This window comes from Macaca thibetana, chromosome 11 (assembly GCF_024542745.1).
Source record: "Macaca thibetana thibetana isolate TM-01 chromosome 11, ASM2454274v1, whole genome shotgun sequence".
In the NCBI taxonomy this organism is placed as follows: domain Eukaryota; kingdom Metazoa; phylum Chordata; class Mammalia; order Primates; family Cercopithecidae; genus Macaca; species Macaca thibetana.
In genome coordinates, this window is record NC_065588.1 from 25,290,358 (window position 1) to 25,313,458 (window position 23,101).

At 38.5% G+C, this 23,101-nt stretch overlaps 3 protein-coding genes across 13 annotated transcripts in view; 1 reads left to right on the top strand and 2 right to left on the bottom strand.

Moving 5' to 3' along the window:
- Positions 1 to 7,477, bottom strand: part of DNAI7 (dynein axonemal intermediate chain 7) — an 81,297-nt gene extending 73,820 nt beyond the window's left edge. For 6 of the 10 annotated variants that reach the window (XM_050746674.1, XM_050746669.1, XM_050746668.1 and 3 more), the window contains exons 1-2: positions 7,350 to 7,474; positions 2,755 to 2,772 (exon numbers count right to left, since the gene is read on the bottom strand). In XM_050746674.1, coding sequence (XP_050602631.1) covers positions 2,755 to 2,772; positions 7,350 to 7,352 — 21 coding nt within the window. In that variant the 5' untranslated portion in view covers positions 7,353 to 7,474. Of the gene's footprint in view, positions 1 to 2,754; positions 2,773 to 7,349 lie in introns of all 10 variants that reach the window. The other 4 variants (XM_050746675.1, XM_050746672.1, XM_050746665.1 and 1 more) reach the window with 2 other exon arrangements.
- Positions 7,478 to 7,510: 33 nt separating this feature from the next.
- ETFRF1 (electron transfer flavoprotein regulatory factor 1) lies at positions 7,511 to 17,502 on the top strand. Of its 2 annotated transcripts, none has more exons than XM_050746794.1 (3): positions 7,511 to 7,614; positions 16,394 to 16,481; positions 16,565 to 17,502. In XM_050746794.1, the coding sequence occupies exons 2-3, from the start codon at positions 16,431 to 16,433 to the stop codon at positions 16,784 to 16,786; spliced, it is 273 nt and encodes a 90-aa protein (XP_050602751.1). In that variant the 5' UTR covers positions 7,511 to 7,614; positions 16,394 to 16,430; the 3' UTR covers positions 16,787 to 17,502. The 2 variants fall into 2 exon arrangements, with proteins under 2 accessions (XP_050602751.1, XP_050602750.1); XM_050746793.1 differs by having other exon boundaries at positions 7,511 to 7,610.
- Positions 17,503 to 17,737: 235 nt separating this feature from the next.
- Positions 17,738 to 23,101, bottom strand: part of KRAS (KRAS proto-oncogene, GTPase) — a 47,260-nt gene continuing 41,896 nt past the window's right edge. Inside the window, exon 7 of the mRNA XM_050749980.1 lies at positions 17,738 to 22,354. Within this exon, the coding sequence (XP_050605937.1) occupies positions 22,238 to 22,354 (117 nt within the window). The 3' untranslated portion in view covers positions 17,738 to 22,237. The remainder of the gene's footprint in view (positions 22,355 to 23,101) is intronic.

The following is a 23,101-nucleotide window of genomic DNA, read 5'->3' on the forward strand; positions in this document are numbered from 1 at the left end:
TCATTACTGACCTATTGCCTTGCTTCATCCAGATCTCTTCTTAAATTTTATTCCTTAATCATATTATAAGAAATAGCATCATCATTAGCCCTACTCCACATTTTTCATGACCTCTTAGTTTCTATGTATTAAAAGCTACCTTATTTATTTTCCTGTCTCACTTCCCACCCTCAAGTTGAATGTAAGCTTCATGAAGGCAGGAACTTGGTCTTGCTGCTGTTCACTTAATGCCTTGAACACTGCTAAATCAATGAAATAAATATTCTTCCATGTTTGCAAGAACTTATATATAAGGATCTTCATTCCTGCCTTGACTGTGATAGCAAAATAAGCGCTAACATAAAAATCATGCTGCGTACTTTCAATGGGATATGATGCAGTCATGAAAAAGAGTGAGGTAATTTCAATACGCCAAAACATAAAGGTCCCCAAGGTATACTTACTCCATTGAACCTAAGACGTCATTAGATGTAAGATGTATTTATTATGTCCCAAAAAAGGAAATAATGCCTAAGATGGCAGTTAAAGGCAACACCTGTATAAAACTGGATATAGGGAAAGACAAACAATCCCACAACACAGTAATGCATAGCAAACAAACAAACAAACAAAAACTTGCATATCTCAACTCTGACACTGGTAGAAGAAAAAAAAATTCCTGAGAATTTAAACCACAAGCCAGTTCATGTGGATTTGAAGTCTGACTCACACCGTTGGTGTGGTCCAAAACCCTCAAGTATAGAATTTAAGTAGTATCAGACTGGTAAGAAGCCCAAGGGACAGATAGAAGCAAACATTCTCTGTTGAAGAAGTGGATGTCAATCCAGGACTACAATGATTGTAAGATACTATCATAAGACACATCTCAATTTCAGTAATGTTAAAATGTAAAAAGATGAGTATCCTGTAATTAATAAAATATTAAGTGAAAAATAGAAGGTGCAGAATGCTCCCATATGCGAGGAGAAAGGGGGTCTGTATGTGTCTGTATGTGTGTACATAAGTGCACCCTTTAACATTTAGAAAATGTATGAAAAGATGTGCAGTGGTTCTAAGAAGGCAGATCTAATGTTTTGGGTGGAAAAAAAGTTTCAATTTTTTAATGCTATTTTTATTTTGTACCATGTGTGTTTATTAATTTTCCCTTAAGAAAACTTTAAAAAGCCAGAAAGTACAAAATATATCCTTCAATGTTTTCCTATCTACACTGTAACTTCCCTTTATAGAACACCTCATCTCCAAACTGCGATATTTAAAAGTAAAATAATTAAAAAGTAAGTGATTTCTTTGCTTGAACCTGGGAGGCAGAGGTTGCAGTAAGCCGAGATTGTGCCACTGCACTCCAGCCTGGGCAACAGAGCGAGCCTCTGTCTCAAAAAAAAAAAAAAAAAAAGTAAGTGATTTCTTCTCTGGGTTTGGTTGCAAATTTCATAGGAAGAATCTCACCATTCTTTCGGAGAAACAATACCATCGACATAATAGCCCACCCATGTATATCATGAAGCACCAAGGTAATTTAAAACAATGAGTTTTCAGATTTAAAATGATCCCTCTAAGATTTCACAGTCTAAAGCACAAAATGAATGTCCATACAAATCCATGAATGATTATAGAGACACAGAGGCCCTCCAGAATGCTTCCCCCATAAGAATGCTTCCAGAGCCTTCATAAATTTTGTTCAGTTATATCCACAGTTCCTAAAAGAATATCAGGTTGGTCATGGGTCCAAGCGACTGACAGAAGCAAACAAAGAAGGCATTCAATGGTATTTCTTGAAGAAATGTTTGACTGTATAAATACCGAATACACTTTATATAATCTCCTTTAAAGAGCCCAAGTGTTTTTAAGGGTGGTAGATTAAATGGGGTTTCACATATTCATTCAACAAATATTGATTGAATTTCTACTATGTGCCAGGCACTGTGCTAAACATTATAGATGTAAAAATATGACACGCTCCTGACCATGAAAAGCTCACCATTATAAATAATTACAATAAATGATAGAAGGGTTATAACTGAGGTATGCACGAATGCATGTGCTATGAAAACAGAGTAAAAGCCGGGCACAGTGGCTCACGCCTGTAATCCCAGCACTCTGGGAAGTTGAGGCTGGCGGATCACTTGAGGTCAAGAGTTCGAGACCAGCCTGGCCAACAAGGTGAAACCCTGTCTCTACCAAAACATACAAAAATTAGCTGGGCATAGTGGCGTGTGCCTGTAATCCCAGCTAATCAAGAGGCTGAGGTGGGAGAATTGCTTGAACCTGGAAGGTGGAGGTTGCAGTAAGCCAAGACCATGCCACTGCACTCCAGCCTGGGTGACGGCATCTCACTCTTAAAAAAACACCAAGTACGTGTTACCATGCAACCCATTTAAAGTCGTATTACCTTAGATTTCACTTTAAAGCCATAGCACATTTTATAATTAAAATTTTATATATGTATCTGGAGTGAAGAAAAAGGGGTTCCTAATCCAACATTTTCTAGAGCAGAATTAACAAAAAGCTGCAAGTCTACACACAAGTTAAAATTAAAAGCTATTTTTTAAAGTATTTGTGAAATTAGAACTCTCTTATGTCAAATTTGACATATGTCCTATTGTTATAAAGGATGATTCCATGATTTAAACTACATTAATGTCTAAAAAGTAAGCTTAGTAAACTCTACAAACTAAAACTATAATTCTGTAAATATTCTGTTCACACACTGTAAGTGATTACACAACTATCTATTTTGAAAAAAATTCTACATACCTTTTTTGCTTTAGGACCCTAAAAGTTGGAAAACAAAAGAATTGATCAATTTTAAAGAGAATTCTGATACAAAAGTATCATGATTATGTAAGATGTTAAAATTAGAAGAAACTTGGTAAAGGGCATAAGGGAACTCTCTGTACCATCTTTGTAAGTTTCCTTGCAAATCTAAAATTATCCCAAAATAAAATGCTTTTTTAAAAACAGTTCAGACAAAACTACAAATAAGTATAGGAAAGCTAAGTTCACCTACTGAAGCATTTTTTTTGTATGTAGATTTTACACTATTTCTTAGGTCAATCAATGATCTATGTTTAATGAAATGCCCTGTTACTAAACAGAGTACTAGTCAAGAAGGCACTAGTTTAAAGGGTTCAAAGGACAATAAATTATTGACCAATTATGTGCACTAATGTCAAATTTGCAAGTGTGGGAATGATCTCATAAAGAAATAACCTTTCTGTAAAGTTAGACTGATGATTTTTATAGAAAGGGAATCAGTTATTTAAAGCACACAAAGCAGCCTTGTACAGTGGCTCACTCCTGTAATTTCAGCACTCAGGGAGGCCAAGGCGGGAGGATCACTTGAGCCCAAGAATTCAAGACCAGCCCAGGCAAAACAAGAAGACCCTGTCTCTACAAAAAATTTTAAAAAATTAGCCAAGCATGGAGGTACATGCCTATGGTCCCAGCTACTTGGGAGGCTGAGGTGGGAAGATCACTTGAGCCCAGGAGGTCAAGGCTGCAGTGAGCCATGACATTCAGCCTGGGCAGCAGAGCAAGACCCCGTTTCCAAAAAATGAATAAATAAATACAGCAGGCGGCTGGGTGTGGTGGCTCACACCTGTAATCCCAGCACTTTGGCAGGCTGAGGAAGGTGGATCACGGGATCAGGAGATGGAGGCCATCCTGGCTAACACGGTGAAACCCCGTCTCTACTAAAAATACAAAAAATTGGCCGGGCGTGGTGGCATGCGCCTGTAGTCCCAGCTACTCGGGAGGCTGAGGCAGGAGAGTCACTTGAACCTGGGAAGCGGGGGTTGCAGTGAGCCAAGATCACATCACTGCACTCCAGCCTGGGTGACAGAGCAAGACTCAGAAATAAATAAATAAATAAATAAACAAACAAACAAATAAATAAAGCAGGCAAAGCTATGATAAAATGAAGATTCTATTCAGCAACGTGTTTTAAGGCAAATCTATTCTTTTCTGGAAATTATTTTGGAAAGCACAGCATTTCAAAAAAGATTCATAGTTACAATAATACCACTTATACTTTCCTGATTAGGCTCACGTGTTTATCAGATTTCTGGTAAGGAATATGTAGGAGATCATGTGAATACAAGACACTTTACATATTTGAAGAGTTATAGGTGGGAAATATTGGTTCATCCCACAAGATTATACCATGTAAAACTGAAGTTTAACACAGATCAGTAGATTCCATCTTCTTGAAGAGTGCATATATTACAGTAATTCACTCAGCAGATATTAATTAATGATTTACACACAAGGCACTCTGAGGCACTGGAGATAGAATAGTAGAGACTTTGCTGCCATATAATTTTTACAAATAGATTCTATTTTTATCATAGTTTCTATCAATTAAGAGTTAACATACTTCCATCGTGAAATAAGTACTAAACAGCTGAATATGTAAATAGCATTGCTCCGGTTCTCAAGTAGCCATATTTTAAAGAGGGGCAAATTGTCACTTCTCACTTGTGCTTTTAATATAAATCAGGTTTGGGGTAAGTACATATCCTCACTCCTCCTATATGTCATAAGAGCTACTCACTATGTAGTGAAGTAGTTCTCAAAGTTCAGAGGGCATAAGAATCATATGGGAAGCTTGTTAGAAATGCATATTTATGGACTAAATGTGTATACACTCACTCCTCTTCCTACATTGTAGTTCAGTAGATGTTATGGATTGAATTGTATCCCTCAAAAAATTACATGTTGTCCGGGTGCGGTGGCTCACGGCTGTAATCCCAGTACTTTAGAAGGCAGAGGCGGGTGGATCACCTGAGGTCAAGACCAGCCTGGCCAACATGGTGAAACCCTGTCTCTACTAAAAATACAAAAATTAGCTGGGTGTAGTGGCATGAGCCTGTAATCCCAGCTACTCAGGAGGCTGAGGCAGGAGAATTGCTTGAACCCGGTAGGCAGAGGTTTCAGTGAGCTGAGATCTCGCCATTGCACTCCGGCCTGGGCAACAGAGCAAAATTCTGCCTCAAAAAAAAAAAAAAAAAAAAAAAATCCTGTTTTGGCTGGGTGCACTGGCTTAGTCCTGTAATCCCAGCATTTTGGGAGGTCAAAGTGGGAGAGAATCACTTGAGCCCAGGAGTTTGAGGGCAGCCTGGGCAACAAAGCGAGACCCTATCTCTGAAAAAAAATTAAAAATTAGCTGGGTGTGGTGGCGTGTGCCTTGTACTCCCAGCTCTTCAGGAGGCTGAGTTGAGAAGATTGCTTGAACCAGGGAGGCTGAGGCTTCGGTAAGCCATGATGGTGCCACTGCACTCCAGCCTGGGTGACAAAGCGAGACAGTCTCAAAGAAAAAAAAAAAAAAATTCGTATGTTGAAACCTGATCCCCAGTACTTCAGAATTTGACCTAACTGGGAGATAAGGTCATTACTGATTTTATTAGTTAAATTAAGATGAAGCCATACTGAATAGCATGGGCCCCTAATCCAATATGATTTGTGTCCTTATATAATGATAATAATAATAAAGGAAACTTGGATATATATACTCAGATGGAGAATGCTATGTAAAGAATGAAGTTTTGTTGCCACAAACCAAGGAACTACCAGAAGCCAGGAAAGGTCTGAACAGATCTCTCCCTAAGGCCCTCAGAGGTATCACAGACCTACTGACACTTTGATCTTGGTCTTCCAGTCTCCAGAACTGCGAGACAATAAAATGCTTTTCTTTAAGCACTTAGTTTGTGGCAATTCCTTACTTGGCAGCCTTAGGAAACTAATACAGTAGATTTGGAGTTGAGTGGGTTCCTGGAATCTGTATTTTTAACAAGTACTCTGGGTGCATTAGAAGTAAATGTTCCAGGGGCCACACTTCGAGAAACACTGGGAGAAGGATCTAAGAAGAAGAAGAAACTTAGGTAACAAATTGGAAGGTAACAAGTAAGTGCTTACAGGGGCCACACTTTGAGAAACACTGGGAGAAGAATCTAAGACGAAGAAGAAACTTAGGTAACAAATTGGAAGGCAACAAGTAAGTGCTTACTGTTCTCCCAATTTATTAGCAATTGTAAATTGACTTAGGTTCCATTTGCATTCTGCCAGGAATGCTCTCCACCCTCCATTTCTTTTTTTTTTTTTTTTTTTTTTTTTTTTTTTTGAGTCACGCTGTGTAGCCCACGCTGGAGTGCAGTGGCACAATCTCGGCTTACTGCAACCTCCGCCTCCTGGGTTCAAGCGATTCTCCTGCTTCAGCCTCCTGAGTAGCTGGAATTACAGGCGCGTGCCACCACGCCAGGCTAATTTTTGTATTTTTAGTAGAGACGGGGTTTCACCATGTTGTCCAGGCTGGTCTCGAACTCCTGACATTGTGATCCGCCTGCCTCAGCCTCCCAAAGTGCTGGGATTACAGGGGTGAGCCACCGCGCCAGGCCTCCATTCCTATTTCTTCCCACCATTTGTGGAAAACTCGTATTTATACTTTAAAACAGGTTGAAAAGCACCACTCTTTCCTTACGTTGTTTCCCCTCACTGATTTCATCATTTCCAACTTTGTGTTACCCCATTTTAGATACTTCAATTGTTACAGTTGTAAAACTGTATTGTAATTAATTTGTTTAATCTGTATCCCATAAGCAGAGCTGTCATCATGTTCTTCTTGGAATTCTTGACTTCTAGCCTAGTGCCAAGTATAAAGAATGCACTCCATATTTTCCCTTAATTAATGAATTAAATAATTAAGTAATGACATTCTCCACTTCCTCTGGTTTTAATTAGAGAAAATGTCTTGATGGAAACCACATTTAAGAAAACCAGACAGAGATACTCTCATAGCTACATGTTGGCCTGTCTCCTTGGTGAAAACATGGCAGTTGAGGAGTGCAGAAAAACAAAATGAGAAGCTTTATCATATTTAACGCAGGATGAGTACCTTGAATCACAAAACAATTCATAGTCCCACAAAAGACGACATAAAATATCTTTCCAAAGCAGAGTAAACTGCATTAGCTTTTAATTAACTGCTGGAGAGGTACTAAAACACTTCCGCCAAGTTGCTATAAGAGAATTTAGTGGGAACGTCTATCATTACTGGAAGTTACTAAGTTGGGACCAATTTTCAAGCTCAGCAACATTCGAGATCAGGATACCGTGTGACAGCTTTGACCATCTCCCGTTTGCAGAAACCGGTTTGGGACTCCTACCCGTCCGCCCGATCCAGGTAAGGAAAGCTATTGCTGAGAAGAGGGCCGACCCACCCCGAGGTATGAGTTATTTCCCAAACCGACCCGCTTCTCTGTAAAATATGACCGGCTCTTATTACATCATTTAACACTGGTGAGGCAGAATCAATGGTCGCCCCTCCACCTGTCTGCCTCATTTGCCTTGCTTACCATTAGGAGTCAAGTTCCACCGCAGTAGTCAGCAGAGTCGAAGCTGAAATTATGTGAACAAACGCTCCCGGGTTGTCCGGACGACAGGTCCCGCCCACTTGCGCTCCAGGAAAAGACCGCAGCCGCAGCAGGCTCTTCCGGCCGGCGCCCCGCCCCCTTTACTGACAGGTTGCCCTCCTCCCCAAACGCCACCGCGCTTCGCAGTAGACTGACAGATTTGTCGAAGCGGTCGAAGGTTTTGCGGCTCCGGCGTGCCGGAAAGTGCGTGAGTGCCGGCGCCGGGGAGTTTTGTTCCGTTTCCCGGATCCTGGGGTCTGCAGGCGAAATACGCTCTGGGCGAGGACCACCGGCTGTGGGAAGAGGGTTCTGAGCGTCTCCTGACCTTGACGGTTTATTTCCTAGAGTGTGTTGGGGCTCAGTCTTTCTGGGAGGGTTTCGAGAAGGGAACCGGCATGGGCCTGGTTCAAGCGGCGGACACCCGGTGGGCGGCCCGGGCCACTGCGATTTAAGCCAGCAGGGGGATGGGGCTCATTCGGCAATTTAAAGAGGGAATTAAGTTGACTCCAGAGGGTTGTTTATTTTAAGATTATTGACCTTCGGATTCTTCTCTCTGCTCTATTGTTTACTTTCTGTGCAGCGTACGTGTCCTTTTTCCTAAGAGCGCCCTAAACAAGAATAGAAAATGAAGCAATTCCTGGGTAAAATATTCCTTAACATGAAGATCGGTGAGGCCCCAAATACTCATTAGTTTCCCAAGGTCACAGACTAATTGTACTAATGAGTAGCACAACCTTCAGAATTTCAGTCTCCTCCCACACGAAGAAACGCTGGCACCTTACACCGCCAGGAAAACTACAATTAAGTGAGGCTGTTCTCCTCAGGCCCAACTGAGTTCTCTGTAATTGTAGGGCACCCTGTTTTAGCATTATGAGACCTGAAAATACTTTTAAATTACTGGCACCATTTCTCATCTCTGAATTCTAAGTTTATAATGCTCGATCCCTTCCAGTGTTATTGGCTACATGCATTATTCATAGATAAGTAGTAGGACTAAGCTAGTCTTTATGGGTTAAAGTGTTATTATCCCCATTGTAACCTGTAACTATTACAGGTTGTGTAATAGTTATTAGCATTTTACATCCGTATCCTGGTAGCAAGATAAAAACATTTTAATAGCGACTTCGTACAGAGTTCTTACTCAGTTTGCCGTGGCTGTTTGGTATGGAAGTTAAGGTTTCCTTTTAAATTAGTTTCAGGAGAACTAATGTTTAATGATAAAACACCTCAGTCAACTCAAATTAGGATTCTTGGGGGTAAGGAGACAGTACAGTAATCCCAAGTTACCTTAAAATAGTGGGCTTTTAGAGGAAAGGCTTTACTGAAGCTCTCACTGTACTACCCCGTGGGGAAGAATGGTTAACAACTTTGGGCACCACATAACCCCCAGTAAAATGACAATTCTCCACTAGCCTAGAACTGAAACTGGTACAGTCTTAACTCCTCAGCCTAGAATGGCAGCGGGGAAAAACTATCAATGGGGACTGCAACCGCTGTCTCATCCAGCGCACACATGCAAGTTTTCAGAATAATAGGGGTCTTCTCTTAGTCCTTAACTCTTGGCTCTTTACTTAAAACAGTAACCTCCATGACTTCGTGCAGAGTTCAGGAGCAGCCTCAGACCCTGCTGAACTCAAATTGTTTATTCACTACATTGTGAACCTAAGGAGACCTGTTTCTCTTAATGGCTAAAATAAACCTAAATGCTTCAAGGTCAACTGCATAAAAATAAACTGCATTACCTGGCATGGTGGCTCACACCTGTAATCCCAGCACTTTGGGAGGCCAAGGCGGGCAGATCACGAGGTCAGGAGATCGAGACCATCCTGGATAACACGGTGAAACCCTGTCTCTACTAAAATAATACGAAAAATTAACCGGGCGTGGTGGCAGGCACCTGTAATCCCAGCTACTCTGGAGGCTGAGATGAGAATCGCTTGAACCCAGGACAGGGAGGTTGCAGTGAGCCAAGATCACACCACTACACTCCAACCTGGGCAACAGAGCAAGATTCCGTCTCAAAAAAAAAAAAAAAAAGATAAACTGCATTAATTCATGTAAGTTAACATATCAAAGAAGAACAAATTTACCTTAGCCACACTAGTTACATTTTTGCTAGGCAAGTCTTTTATAATACATAATTTGTAAAAAGACCAACAACTAAAAAGGACAACTTAAGCCAGGTCCCTAAAAGCTTTCACAAGTTACAAATTGTGAATTAAATGAAGGTGTGCTGTTAGGCATTAAACAGGTTATAGTTTGCAATTTGAAATTACTTCTATGTAGATTTAATTTTAAATTATGTGAAAAGAACATGGCTCCCAAGAGGTGTTTTTTGTTTGCTTGTTTTGTTTTGTTTTGAGACAGGGTCTCAAAATGAATTTTGCCCAGGTTGGAGTGGTGGAATAATCATGGCTCACTACAGCCTCAACCTCCTGGGCTCAAGCGATCCTCCCACCTCAGCCTCCCAAATAGCTGGGACTACAGGCACACGTCACCATGCCTGGCTAATATTTTTTTACTTTCAGTAGAGACAAGGTCTCACTATGTTGCCCAGGCTGGTCTCAAACTCCTGACCTCAAGCCATCCTCCGGCCCTGGGCTACCAAAGTGCTGAGATTACAGGTACAAGCGACCATGCCCAGCCTAAGAATCATTCTTAGTAAGATTATTTCACACTGCTAATGGCTGTCTGCCAAAGAAAAAGAAGTTTAAAAAATGAAGTAGTTAATATAGTGGGTTAAATACCCTCATCTAATTTTACTCCCTTCCAAAATGACTAAATCTATAGTAAAATGATATAAAAATAAATTGGAAAAATTGGGACAGGAGATAACAGCAATAAAACTTCAGAAGCTGGAAAACAGGTGAATGAATGTGACTTAGCACACCAGAAAAACCCAATTTACTCTGCAGAATTCTCAAAAGGCACTGAAACAGGGGCCCTGAAATTGGAAGTGGACTACATGAAAGCTATTTGAGAAACACCTCTAAGTAACTCTACCCCTTTACTCCCATAAAAGACTAGAGGTTTCTGGACAAAGTAATACTAGTCCCTGGACTGGGGCACCCTCAGGCATTCTAGAGAAGCACACTGGAAACAAAATTAAGTGAATTTAGGTATAATAATGCTGGATACAGGGCCTGCATTCCTCTTTCACTTTTTAATGTTTAATAGGCAAATGCTTAGAAGACTGGAAGACTCAACTCTGAGGAACGCCCAGCCCAGGAGGAGCAATCCAAGATACTGACATCAGACGTTCCTCAGTAAAGGCCCGCTCAGAGCACCCTAAGTGAAGCCCAGAGTCTGTATGCTTCACCCATATATACAGATGTAAAAAGCTTTTGTGTCTTTTCACTCATAAGAGTAGACAGAAAAGAATGACCAGACTTTGGAAGAAAGCTCAGAAGTGATAGAGACGAAAGCAAGCAGAAAAGCTATTTGAAGTAAAACAACAGAAAATTTCAAGAAAGCAAGAATCAGTGCACTTGGAAAGAAAAAAATGCCTACATAGTATGCTTGTTATGTGAATTAGCTCATTAACTAGTAGTAAGTACAATTTTACAAGTATTAATGTAGAAGTAATGTTGTTGGTTCCTGTGTGATTTTTTTTCCCTACGAAAGAGGAGCCAGAAAAGCAGTACATGTATGACCTTCAGCAAGAAAAGGTCATGGCTTCACTGCTATGCTGGTGGCAAGTGCCTTTCAGATTTTTTCACTGATTCAAGTGTATATTCCCAGGGTTCCCTCCCCAGCGAGGCATACCCCAAATTCTGTGCAGCCATTGACTGGGGGCAGGTAGAGTCACCTCTCCTACCCACGAATTGGCAGCCTTGTGGTTTAGATCAATTTCTACCGTTACCTCAGCATCTCTTAGCTCTGTTCTTAGACTTTGGCTGGCATTTCTATTATTTTTTTAAGTTTTGCTGAAATAGAATTGACACTGAATTACACTTATAAAGCATAATTTGATAAATTTGGTTCATATATACACATCTATCTATGCATATTTATAGATATATATGTGCTATATAGTATATATACTACCTATAGTATACATATAATTTTTGTTTCCATGGAAACAAAAATAAAAGGAATTACTATGTACTATATACTATATATACTATCTACTACATAGTAGATATATATATACCATAGTATACTATATACTGAAAATGGCTACCTCTATTTGTAAATATATATTTTAATATATTTTTGCAAAGAATAGAAATGCCAGCAAAAGTCTAAGAACAGGGCTAAGTGGTGGGAAAACTACACTATATACTATATAGCATCTAACTATATAGATATGTATATATACATATATATGCATATGTATACACACACACACAATGAAGCCATCACCGCAATCAAGGCAATAAATATATCCGTTATCCACAAAGGTTGCCTCGTGCATCTTTGATTCCTTCCTGGTCTCCAGCCCGTACTCCCATTCCCAGGCTACTCTATTTAACTTTTTAGTATTTTTAACATCTCTGTAGTAGTCTCCAGCTATGCTGAGAGCAATCTGAATGGTCAAAATTAACTGTCCAGGAAGAGCAGAAGTGAAAAACTCAATAGAACACTTGAAAGATGAAAATGAGAAAATCTCCCATAAAACTGAATAAAAGGCCGAGCACAGAGGCTTACACCTGTAATCCCACCCAGCACTTTGGGAAGCCAAGGAGGGTGGATCACCTGAGGTCAGGAGTTCGAGACTAGCCTGGCCAACATGGTGAAAACCCATCTCTACTCAAAATACATAAATTAGCCATGCTTAGTGGCAGATGCCTGTAATCCTAGCTACTCGGGAGGCTGAGGCAGGAGAATCGCTTGAACCCAGGAGGCGGAGGTTCCAGTGAGCCGAGATGAGGCCATTGCACTCCAGCCTGGGTGACAAGAGCAAAACTCCATGCTTAAAAAAAAGACAAATGGAAAATAGTAGAGAAAAAAGGAAGAGAACGTGTCTAGAAGTTCAAACATCCAAATAATAAAAGTTCCAAGAAGGGAGAAAAAAGAAAATGGAGGAGGGGGGAAATCATGAATGAAATCATTTAAAATTTTTTCCCAAATTGAAGGAAACAAGCGTCCAGATTGCAAGGGCCAACTGAGTGTCCAGCACAATGGATGAAAATAAATCCATTATCAACACATGACTAACATTTCAAAATCTTCATGGAGAGGATTCTGTAAGTTTCTGGGGAGAGAGAAAAAATAACATCCATCCAGAGGATCACTTACCAGGACTGCTTTGAACTTCTTAATAGCAATGGTAAGGCCGGGCGCGGTGGCTCAAGCCTGTAATCCCAGCACTTTGGGAGGCCGAGACGGGTGGATCACGAGGTCAGGAGATCGAGACCATCCTGGCTGACATGGTGAAACCCTGTCTCTACTAAAAAATACAAAAAACTAGCCGGGCGAGGTGGCGGGCGCCTGTAGTCCCAGCTACTCGGGAGGCTGAGGCAGGAGAATGGCGTGAACCCGGGAGGCGGAGCTTGCAGTGAGCTGAGATCCGGCCACTGCACTCCAGCCTGGGTGGCAGAGCGAGACTCCGTCTCAAAAAAAAAAAAAAAAAAAAAAAAAAGCAATGGTAAAAGCAAACAGATGAGCGACTGCTTCAAAATGTTGAAAGAAAATTATTTCCAGCTTTCAATTCTATACTCAGACAAGCTATCAAACAAGTAGAGGGAGCCAGCCATTTTTAGACATCCAGGGTCTCATTTACCTTCCATGTACCCTTTTCAAGAAGTTAGGATGTGCTCCGCAGAAACAAAAATAAAACCAGTAAATGGAACACTTTGAAATGTAGAAAATGGGATAATCAACATAGAGGATAGGCAAAAGGAATTTCTGGGAGCATGGTCAAGTGAGATTCCAGTACTACAGTTGTGCTTCTTGATGTAGAGAGCAGTCAGTCCAGAATCAAGCAGTATGACTCACATTGGTGGTTGTTACCACCAAGATCCCTGCTGCCATTGTACCATCTTTTTAACCTGAGGACATTATGCCTAGGCAAGCCTGGCTCAGATTCTTACCGCCATTTGCCTTGACCATGTGGTGATGAAATTCCTGCTGTCTTCTGTGCTATGCTGACTGGACCAACTGAGGACACTCACTTTTACCCTTCTTTTTCAACCTATTCCTGAAAGCTGATGTTGGGCGTTGGTGAGCTTAAAGCAGGAAATAGTCTTCCTTCTTCCCATTTTTGCTATGTATTGGTTGGAAATCAAGTATCAGTTCTACACTCTGATCTTCCCACATGCTTCAGTTGTGAGGAGCCCAGTATTCACTCATGACATTGCAAATTAACATCTCCAGAAGGGATTCATAAAGCCTGGAGAAGGTAAAGCCAGACTAGGACTGTTTGCTTTTAATTAACAGCAGTATTGTTGCCCCTTTCCTTGCTAGATTCGTGCTTGCTGCTCAAATTGCTGGAATTAAATATTTAGGGCAATGTTCATGAGTGGTGGGAAAACTAAAGAGAATAAGCAGGAAGTCACTAGAGGCTATCTTGGTAGAGATGGGGAAAGAGAAGCAGTTGGAGAGGGGCACAGGGGGCTTCTAAGACTTCTAATTTTCTGTTTCATAACTTGAACGATGGGTACCCAGATGTATATTTGTACATTCATATTTTATGCAGTTTCTATGTCTAATACATATAAAAATTTAAGATGAAATACATAAAGGCACTGGTACCCTGACTTTAAAATTGTAAAAGGTGTAAATTTTGCAAAACGCCTAAAGGGGCAGGTGAAGTCACAATGAGAATCTACACTATTGTACTACAGGGTCCAACCAGAACAGGAGAGTAACAGGAGAACTTAAATTATGTAGCACAATGATTTTTAATTGAGTATGGTACTGCAATTTTAATCCATAATGATTTTTAACTGAGTATGGTACTGTCATTTTAATCCACACTTTCTGCTAGTTAACTATAAAATAACCCTTAAAACTGATCTAAAAGGCTATTTTAAAAATATAAGTTGCGGCCGGGCGCAGTGGCTCATGCCTGTAATCCCAGCACTTTGGGAGGCCAAGGTGGGTAGATCACGAGGTGAGGAGATCGAGACCATCCTGGCCAACATGGTGAAACACCATCTCTACTAAAATACAAAAAAAAAAAAAAAAAAAATAGCCAGGTGTGGTGGCACACACCTGTAGTCCCAGCTACTTGGGAGGCTGAGGCAGGGGAATTGCTTGAACCAGGGAGGTGGAGGTTGCGGTGAGCTGAGATGGTACCACTGCACTCCAGCCTGGTGACAGAGCGAGAATTCGTCTCAAAAAAAAAAAAAAAAAAGTTGTTTCCTGCTTGCCCTTCAGAGTAATTCAGCCCAAAAGTCATTTTGTGGCACTGAGCAAGGTAGGCATCTGGGGAAGGGGGGTGGGGGCGAGAGAAAGACTGGCAAGGTAGTAGCCCAGAGAGGGGGTACTGGAGCCCAAATGCAATGAGGAGGGCCTTTGGGGGTAGGGACTTGTGCACAGCAGCAGCCTAGCAGGGGATGAGGAGGGCATCTTGTTAGGGTGAAGGAAATGGTGGCACAGGTTTTTGGAATGGGAACAAAAGGTGAGCCTTATCCAGGAGGGAGGAAGTGGTGCAGTGTAAATTGCTTGAGCCCAAGAAGGGTAGGTTGGAAAAAAGGGGGATGAAGAGAAGACCATGCATGTGGGATGGTGGCAGTGGCACTCTGGCGTTGGGTGGCAGAGCTCAGAGAGTAGTGTGTGTGCACTGAATGGTGAGAGCAAGAGGAATTTGATTACATAGTGAGAGGAGGGGTGATGATTATAAAAAGTAAATTTATTAAGGACAAGTGGGAACCAGACTTCTCATTGTTAGGCAAGAGTATTAAACCCATGTAAAGAGGGGAAATGAAAATAAACCCTGTAGTATTGGAATTCAATGTTAGGTAGCAGATTATATGGAGATTAATATAAAAGTCACACACACACACAACACCTAAATCTGCATGTATGTACACTTGCAGCTTTGTCACTTAGAGGACCTGGGAACAGTGACAGTCCCATGGTGATTAGCATTTCTAGCACCCAGACCTTGGTTTCTAAAACATTCCATCCAGATTATAGTTTCTAAATGCTATTCTCCATTAAAAGGACTAGGTTCCTCAGAGAAATAATTTTATAATGGACAGTCTTAGCAAATACGACTCTAATTGGGTAATCAAAATTAACATCAATCACAATGGAACAAATTTCAGTTGAATCCACCTGATGGGATGCAATGTTAAGAGCTTACTATTCAACTGTAACAGGTAGTGGGAATTATTTTCTAGGTTTAGGCTGTCAGGATGCCTTTAAGGAGCCTCCTCTACTCAGTAGCATTAACATATTACACATAAAGAAGCATGATTTATCCCATTGGATGTCACCTGTTCCTCAGGGACACCCTCTTACAGCTTGTTCATTTGGCCTCTTCACCACCAATCTTACTGCCCATCTATTCCAACCTGTTTAACTCACCCAGTTTCTGCTAGTTTTTAGCCTCCCTTTGGATAAGCAGCCATCAAGATTTGATCAGGCTTCTGCTCAATGTCCTTCAAGTGGATCTGGCCTTGCCTTGAGAGCAGGGTAAAGATAATGTCTCGTTTGATAAAGAAAACTCAGGCTCAGCATGGTTAATTAATCTGTACGTTATGCAACTAGGATTTAAATCTAGCTCGTTCCACTGTGGCATAAAAGGAGGTACACGTACCTATCTGTAACAATCCACTTTCTCATCTTATTTCCTTCATCTGACCTTTCATAATCATCGTCATCTTTGCTTAGTGTCTCATAGGAAAAAGTCAATTCTGTGACAGCAGGTTATTTTATCTGAAGTGTTTATAACTATATCCCAGTACGTGGAACAAAAAAGTTCTCAAGAAATATTTACTGAATTTTTCAGAAGTTATTGTCTCAGTGTATATAACCTTTTTTGATTTTTTTAAGACTACAATGCAGCTAACTGCAAAAAATTTTCCTTTCTTTAGGCATGTTACGCATAAAAGTGGAGAATTTACATGGTAAATGAAAATGGCCAATTCTTTAAGAGGAGAAGTACTAAAACTTTATAAAAATGTAAGTAATTATGTTGCCAATTTTATTAAAATGTTATTATATGACATGGATTGTTTAGAAATACATAATCTTTCTTTTTGAAGCTGCTGTATCTTGGACGAGACTATCCAAAAGGAGCAGACTATTTTAAAAAGCGTTTGAAGAACATTTTCCTTAAAAACAAAGATGTGAAGAATCCAGAGAAGATCAAAGAACTTATTGCACAGGGCGAATTTGTAATGAAAGAGCTAGAAGCCTTGTACTTCCTTAGGAAATACAGAGCTATGAAACAACGCTATTATTCAGATACCAACAAAACTAATTGATCATTACTACTTTAATTTAGCTGACAAACAGCCATTGATCATTACTACTTTAATTTAGCTGACAATCAGTGCCAGCTGTTTATGTGTACCAGATAATGTGAATTAATTCTAACTTAAAATGGGAAGATATACATATTGTGTAAAAAATCCCTGAGCTGCCCTACTGAACTAAGTAGGTTTCAACTTCTGTTCATGCTGAGAAATTATCAGCAACTTAATGCTCAATTTTGATACAAACATAGCAATTTAGCTATACTACCGATTATAAATTAATGAACACCCAATTTTGAATGAAAATACAATACACTTAATCCTGTAACTTAATAGGACTTAGCCAATTATTTTTAGCTTATTTCTCCATTTTACTGACAAGAGAATGCCATTTACTGAATATTTAATCAGCAAAATAATTTATTTCTCTTAACTTTTGAAAGGAATCCCTTTTTTTTTTCACCCAATTTGATACATTAACAGCACATACTCAAGGTTCACTCCACAACCAAGTTTCTGACAATGATTTAAATGTAGTTATAGAAATAATATGTGTGGAGTTATTCTGACTTTGAAATAGCCTGCTGGTGACTGGCATTACATACATAACTATTCAATTATTTCCATTATTAATGTTGCTGCTGCTACCTTTGGGCCTAAAACCAAGTCATCTGTTGTGTATCAATTACCTTCTTTGATAAAAGGAAATAAATAATGTTATTCTATTATTTTGTCATAAAGACAGATTTGTTTTGCATCTACTTCTAAATATGGTTTTAAGTTTAAGCAGACACACCTTTACATAATATCCACAGCACCTTTTAGAAATAAAGGATATTTCTAACTTAAAAGCTGCATAAAAAGATTCACTGGCATTCTATAGTGTCTATGGCTTATAAAGTATTCCATATCCATTTCGGGGCAAACAATTCAAATTCCATGAATAAACACACACTCACAGTCACTGTAACTATTTTTATTACATTACAATAATTAGGAGTAGTACAGTTCATGACAAAAATATTACAAATTTTAGATCACTTCACAGCACATACTCCTATAAACATTTAAAAGTTAATTTCAATTAAAAGAGTGGTCATTTTTAATGTTTGATATGACCAACATTCCTAGGTCAGCGCAACCAAATGATGGAAAACAACTGGATCACACTGCATATGTCCCACAAAAGAAAGCACAATGTACAAAATGTGCATGTTTCAGTTTACACTATACAAAAATAGTTAAAATACATTCCAGGTAAACATGTTACATTAAGAAATAGTACTAGTAAGAAATTGGCACTCAAAGGAAAAATGCAAAAAAGTATTTTCAACATGAAAACACAAGACAGTGGAATTGGAAACTTTCGGATAAAACATTGTAACCCAGTTAGCTCTATGTGGGTGTGGTGGGGAGAGATGGGCCCTCAACATTTCTGCAGATAACTTTTTTTCCCCTAAATTCATCTAAATTACCTATCATTATCCCAAACAGGCACTTCAAACTATTAAACTAAAACACAGATCTTAATCTAGTTATGACTATTCTTCAAGAACTCATGTATCTTTAGAAAGAAATTTTCATTTTCTGACAGACAGCTATCAGTTGTATGCTATTCAGTTTCTCAATGCAGAATTCATGCTATCCAGTATTAACACAGAAGTTATTAAATAACTGCTGGGTTCTTAAAAACATTACTACATAATTATCAAGAAATCATTACTTTTTGACAAAGATTTCTATCTAAAAAAAAATTCCCCGATGTTATATACTGTTTGAAGAAAAAAATGGTTAGAAGAAAAAAAAAAAATCAATGGAATACAAATGAGATGAACTTGTGCAAACTGTAACTTAACATGCCCCACAAAGTCTCCATGTATGTATTAGGACAAAATTGTGCAATGGAGGCAACAGTTTTGATAACCTATAAAAGTTAGGTTCTAAATTCCTATGCAGTGTGACTCAGTTAAATAGAGCCTAGAATGCCTATTTGGGAATATTCACTCAAATGATACAATATATGTGTGCTATATTCTTCCACAAACATGTTAATGCCTAAGACTATGTAATTTAGCTTTTTAAAAAAAAAAAAAAAAAAAAAAAACTTCAACAAGGATTTTTATCTTTAAGGCGGTATTAGATAACATTTATTTCTAGCATTCTCCCCCTTTAAAATCTCTACAAAAACAAATCTTTTGTTAAACCATTCAAAGTTCACATAAAGGTAATTACCACTACCTTAAAAAAATGCCCATCTACATCAAAAATTCAAGAGGCCTAAATATCCCCTCATTAGCACGGCAGTTCCTGAAGTATGGCCATTTCTTTCTGTGTAGAAACAAGAGGTACTGTGTAAGTCTTAACACCCTATCTAAACAATGTTCCAAAGATCTGGAGTTTAGCATAGCAATTCAAATCATACTGATTTTTACATAGAAGTTTCCTTGTCTGTGAACTAGTTCAGGCACCTGTTTATTTGTACCCAGATAAAACTATTAATTTTTAAGTATATTTTAATTATGCAGAGAAAACTGGAATATTACACATTTGGGAATTTCAATATGGATATCTGACATACACCTTAATGTGTACAGTAACTGTCTCAATAGAATCACATAGTTATGCCAAATTAAAAAAAATATATAATCAAGTTTATTCCTTTAAACAATGAAGTGATTTACATAAAGTAGCTCGATCAAAGAGTTTCACTGGAATCATAGCAAAACAATTATAGAGCAGGCACAGGGACCAAACCCCTCTTTGCAAAACTAAAATACACACTGTGTTATCTCTGGGCCATAGGCTAAAAGCCTTACTCAGATACTACAGACCATGCTAGCACTAGCTAAGGACCAGGATTATGTCTCTTGTTTGGGGATACCATATACCCAGTGCCTTGTGAAATGACTGGCATCTGGTAGGCACTCAATAAATATTTGCTGAATAAATGAGTTCTGCAAAACGGCTTTATGAGGCTGAGGCGGGTGAATCACTTGAGGTCAGGAGTTCGAGACCAGCCTGGCCAATAGGGTGAAACCCTGTCTCTCCTAAAACTACAAAAATTAGTCAAGTGTGGTGGCACATGCCTGTAATCCCAGCTACTCAGGATGCCGAGGCACGAGAATCGCTTGAACCTGGGAGATGGAGGTTGCAGTGAGCCGAGATGGCACCATTGCATTCCAGCCTGGGTGACAGAGTGAGACTCTGACACCAAAAAAAAAAAAAAAAGAAAAAAAAGCATTTCTGGTTACTAAAACAATGGAATGTATTACTGTTACCAGGAGTACTCCTAGTTGTAGATTACCTTAGGAATTATTTCAGTACTATCTTTATTAAATTCTCCTTCCACTGGATAGGGTTCTGTCTATTCATATCAGGTCTGAAAAATCCTACTGTCGCTAATGGATTGGGCAGCAGAGATATTCAAAGGATCAGCCACCACCTGAAAATTAGTGATTAGGTCAAATCCCATTATGGTATCTGTCAGATTCTCGAGCCCTGAGGAAGGAAGATATAGGGCATTTTGATGTAACTTAATGGGAAAACTTCATGGAGATATCCATAGCAGCAGTAAATCTATGGTTAGGGGAATTGGAAGTATTAAAACTGCATCAAGTCATGGGGCATGTGGAAGGTAGGCAGGCAAGATGACACTAACATGGAAGGAGAGTCCTAAAACGAGAATGGATATTCAAATATAAACTTCACCTCTTGCACAATTTTGCCCAAGATTGGCACTGAAGATGGTGTAACATAGGTTAAAAAGTTAGATTGTGCTGAGCTTGACAAATAAGTGTATCCTCATGTAAACGGAATATAAATCACATAGTTGTAAAAAAACTGAGAGTTTGAGATGACTTCTTTTAACATGAAGAAATGGATAGTAAGTGATGTCCTCAAAATCAGAGTCCTAAAAGACAACTATCTAGAACCTAAGTCACCTTCTTCCTAGTCCAGTGATACTTTCACCTCACCATGCCATCTCATTTCATATATTTTAAAATAAGTAACATTTTAAATTTATCAAAAGGATTTTTATTAATATTTATTTTTAAAGCATTATTCTTAAATATGGATCAGACTTGAAAAGTGTTTATGAAATGTTAATTTAACCAGTGTTAAGAGAACTAGCCAAACCTAGAGATTGTGAAACTTTTTCACTTTATTGTTTGAAAAAAAAATTAATGTCTTGGCACACCACCCCCCCCAAAATCTCAACTTTTGAGTTAATATTTAAAAGTAATTTTTAAAAAAGAGTTCATTTTCTTAAAAAACAAAAGCAATGCTCTTGATTTGTCAGCAGGACCACCGCAGAGTAAGAATGTATCTTGTTGACCTATCCAAACTGTCCTAGTCCCTCCCCATTTTGACCAGCCAATGCATGACAACACTGGATGACCACGGGGACACAGTCCATGCTGTGAAACTCTCTATGAAAGCTCAAAGGTTCACACAGGGCCTGGCCATGCAACCTTGGTCTCTTCAACACCTACTAAGCTATAACTGGCCCAAATAATCTTTAATGTCACAAGCAGAATTAAAACTACCTTCAAAGACTGAAGTTGAAGAAAAGATTTAAAGTTATACTATGAAAGAGCAATCTGACACAGGGAGACTACATTTAATTCCTATGAGAATTTTTTATACATGTTAAAATTATTTCAATTATTATAAAAATTTAGTAGCATGTAAATATAGCCCCAAAATGGTTGCTATAATCCCCATTTCATACTGGGTCTGCCTTAACAGGAAAAGCTATTAGGAGTCTTTATAGTAATTTATCTAATGTGAAAAGGAAACGGCCTTATAATAGTTTCCATTGACTTGTAATTTTTTTCCATTTTTTTCTTTTTATAGAAAAAATATAATATTTTGGGGAGAGTGACCATGACTAATAGCAGTGGAAAGGGAGACAAAACCTTTGTGAACAGTGTAACTTTACATTCATCAGGGATGACAAACTATAGGACATGATGCCTAGAAGAATCATCAGGAAGCCCATAAATTTGTGTTCCCTCAATGTTTCAGTAAAACCAATTAGAAAGTCTCAACTGAAATTATAATTAGTAATTAATCCATTTATGTGACTAGATAAAACACAGAATAGGGATGATTCAGAAGCTTCATTAATTTGTTTCACACCAACATTCACAATTGGTAAGAAAAATAAGAAGTAATCAACTGCATGCACCAAAAACCCCAAGACAGAAATCTTAGGTATTCAGTTTCTTTTTCACAGGCATTGCTAGTTCAAAAATCAAAACTCTGGGAATACTGGCACTTAGAGGAAAAAAAAGCTTCCACTGTCATTTTAAAATAAGCATTTAAGGTAAAAGCTAACAGTCTGCATGGAGCAGGAAAAAAATTAGGTAATGCTAAAACAAATGCTAATAATTTAGTGTAATGTACAAAAATTACCACTTTTACTAGTATGCCTTAAGAAAAAAGTACAAATTGTATTTACATAATTACACACTTTGTCTTTGACTTCTTTTTCTTCTTTTTACCATCTTTGCTCATCTTTTCTTTATGTTTTCGAATTTCTCGAACTAATGTATAGAAGGCATCATCAACACCCTGAAATACATAAAAAGTATTAAAATGTGAATATATACGATGGCTTCATGTGTATAGGTAACAAATTTCCATTATTAATGGAAACAATATTAAGAAAGGATTTTTTATGTTTCTCTTCAGGCAACTGAATATATATTACATATGTTAGACTTTTAGAATTCCTAAGTCATCCGCATAGATGTCAGTATTATAAACAGGAACACTCAATATTCACAAAAGACAAGGATAACCAATGGCACAGAATTTTAAATAAGGTAATGACTTTTTCACAGGAGAACTTAATTTGCTATTTTTTCCACATTGGCAAACCTAAGTCACCAAAATCCAAATGCATGTTGTGTGTGTGCACACTTAATTGTCTTTATGTTTCTGAACTTTAGATATAAGCCATGCAACTGTAAACTGTTTTCATAAGTCTTCACACACAGTAACAGTATTTGAGCTCTGGTTCTATACTTACGTAAAATCCATTGGATTTAAAAATTTACCAAGAAGTAAACAGTATTCGAACATCCTATTCCAATAAATTTATCAAGTAGTAAACAGTATCTAAACATATTATTTCAGTTTTCAAATAATATGTATTAAGGGATTAGTTTCAATTCATATATTTATCATTAAGAAAAAGGTTTAAAGTGACCCCAATACAGGAGAATACCACTTAAAAAAAAACAAAAACAAAAACTAATACCTCAGATTTGTGGAGAAATTAGCTAAATCATTTGAAAGATCTTATAGTTTACCAAT

What these genes read in the sequence shown, in the direction of transcription:
- ETFRF1 (XM_050746794.1), top strand. Translation starts at nt 16,431, where the DNA reads ATGAAAATGGCCAATTCTTTAAGAGGAGAAGTACTAAAACTTTATAAA. An exon ending in TACTAAAACTTTATAAAAAT is followed by an intron (nt 16,482 to 16,564) that starts GTAAGTAATTAT and finishes TTCTTTTTGAAG; the next exon opens with CTGCTGTATCTTGGACGAGA.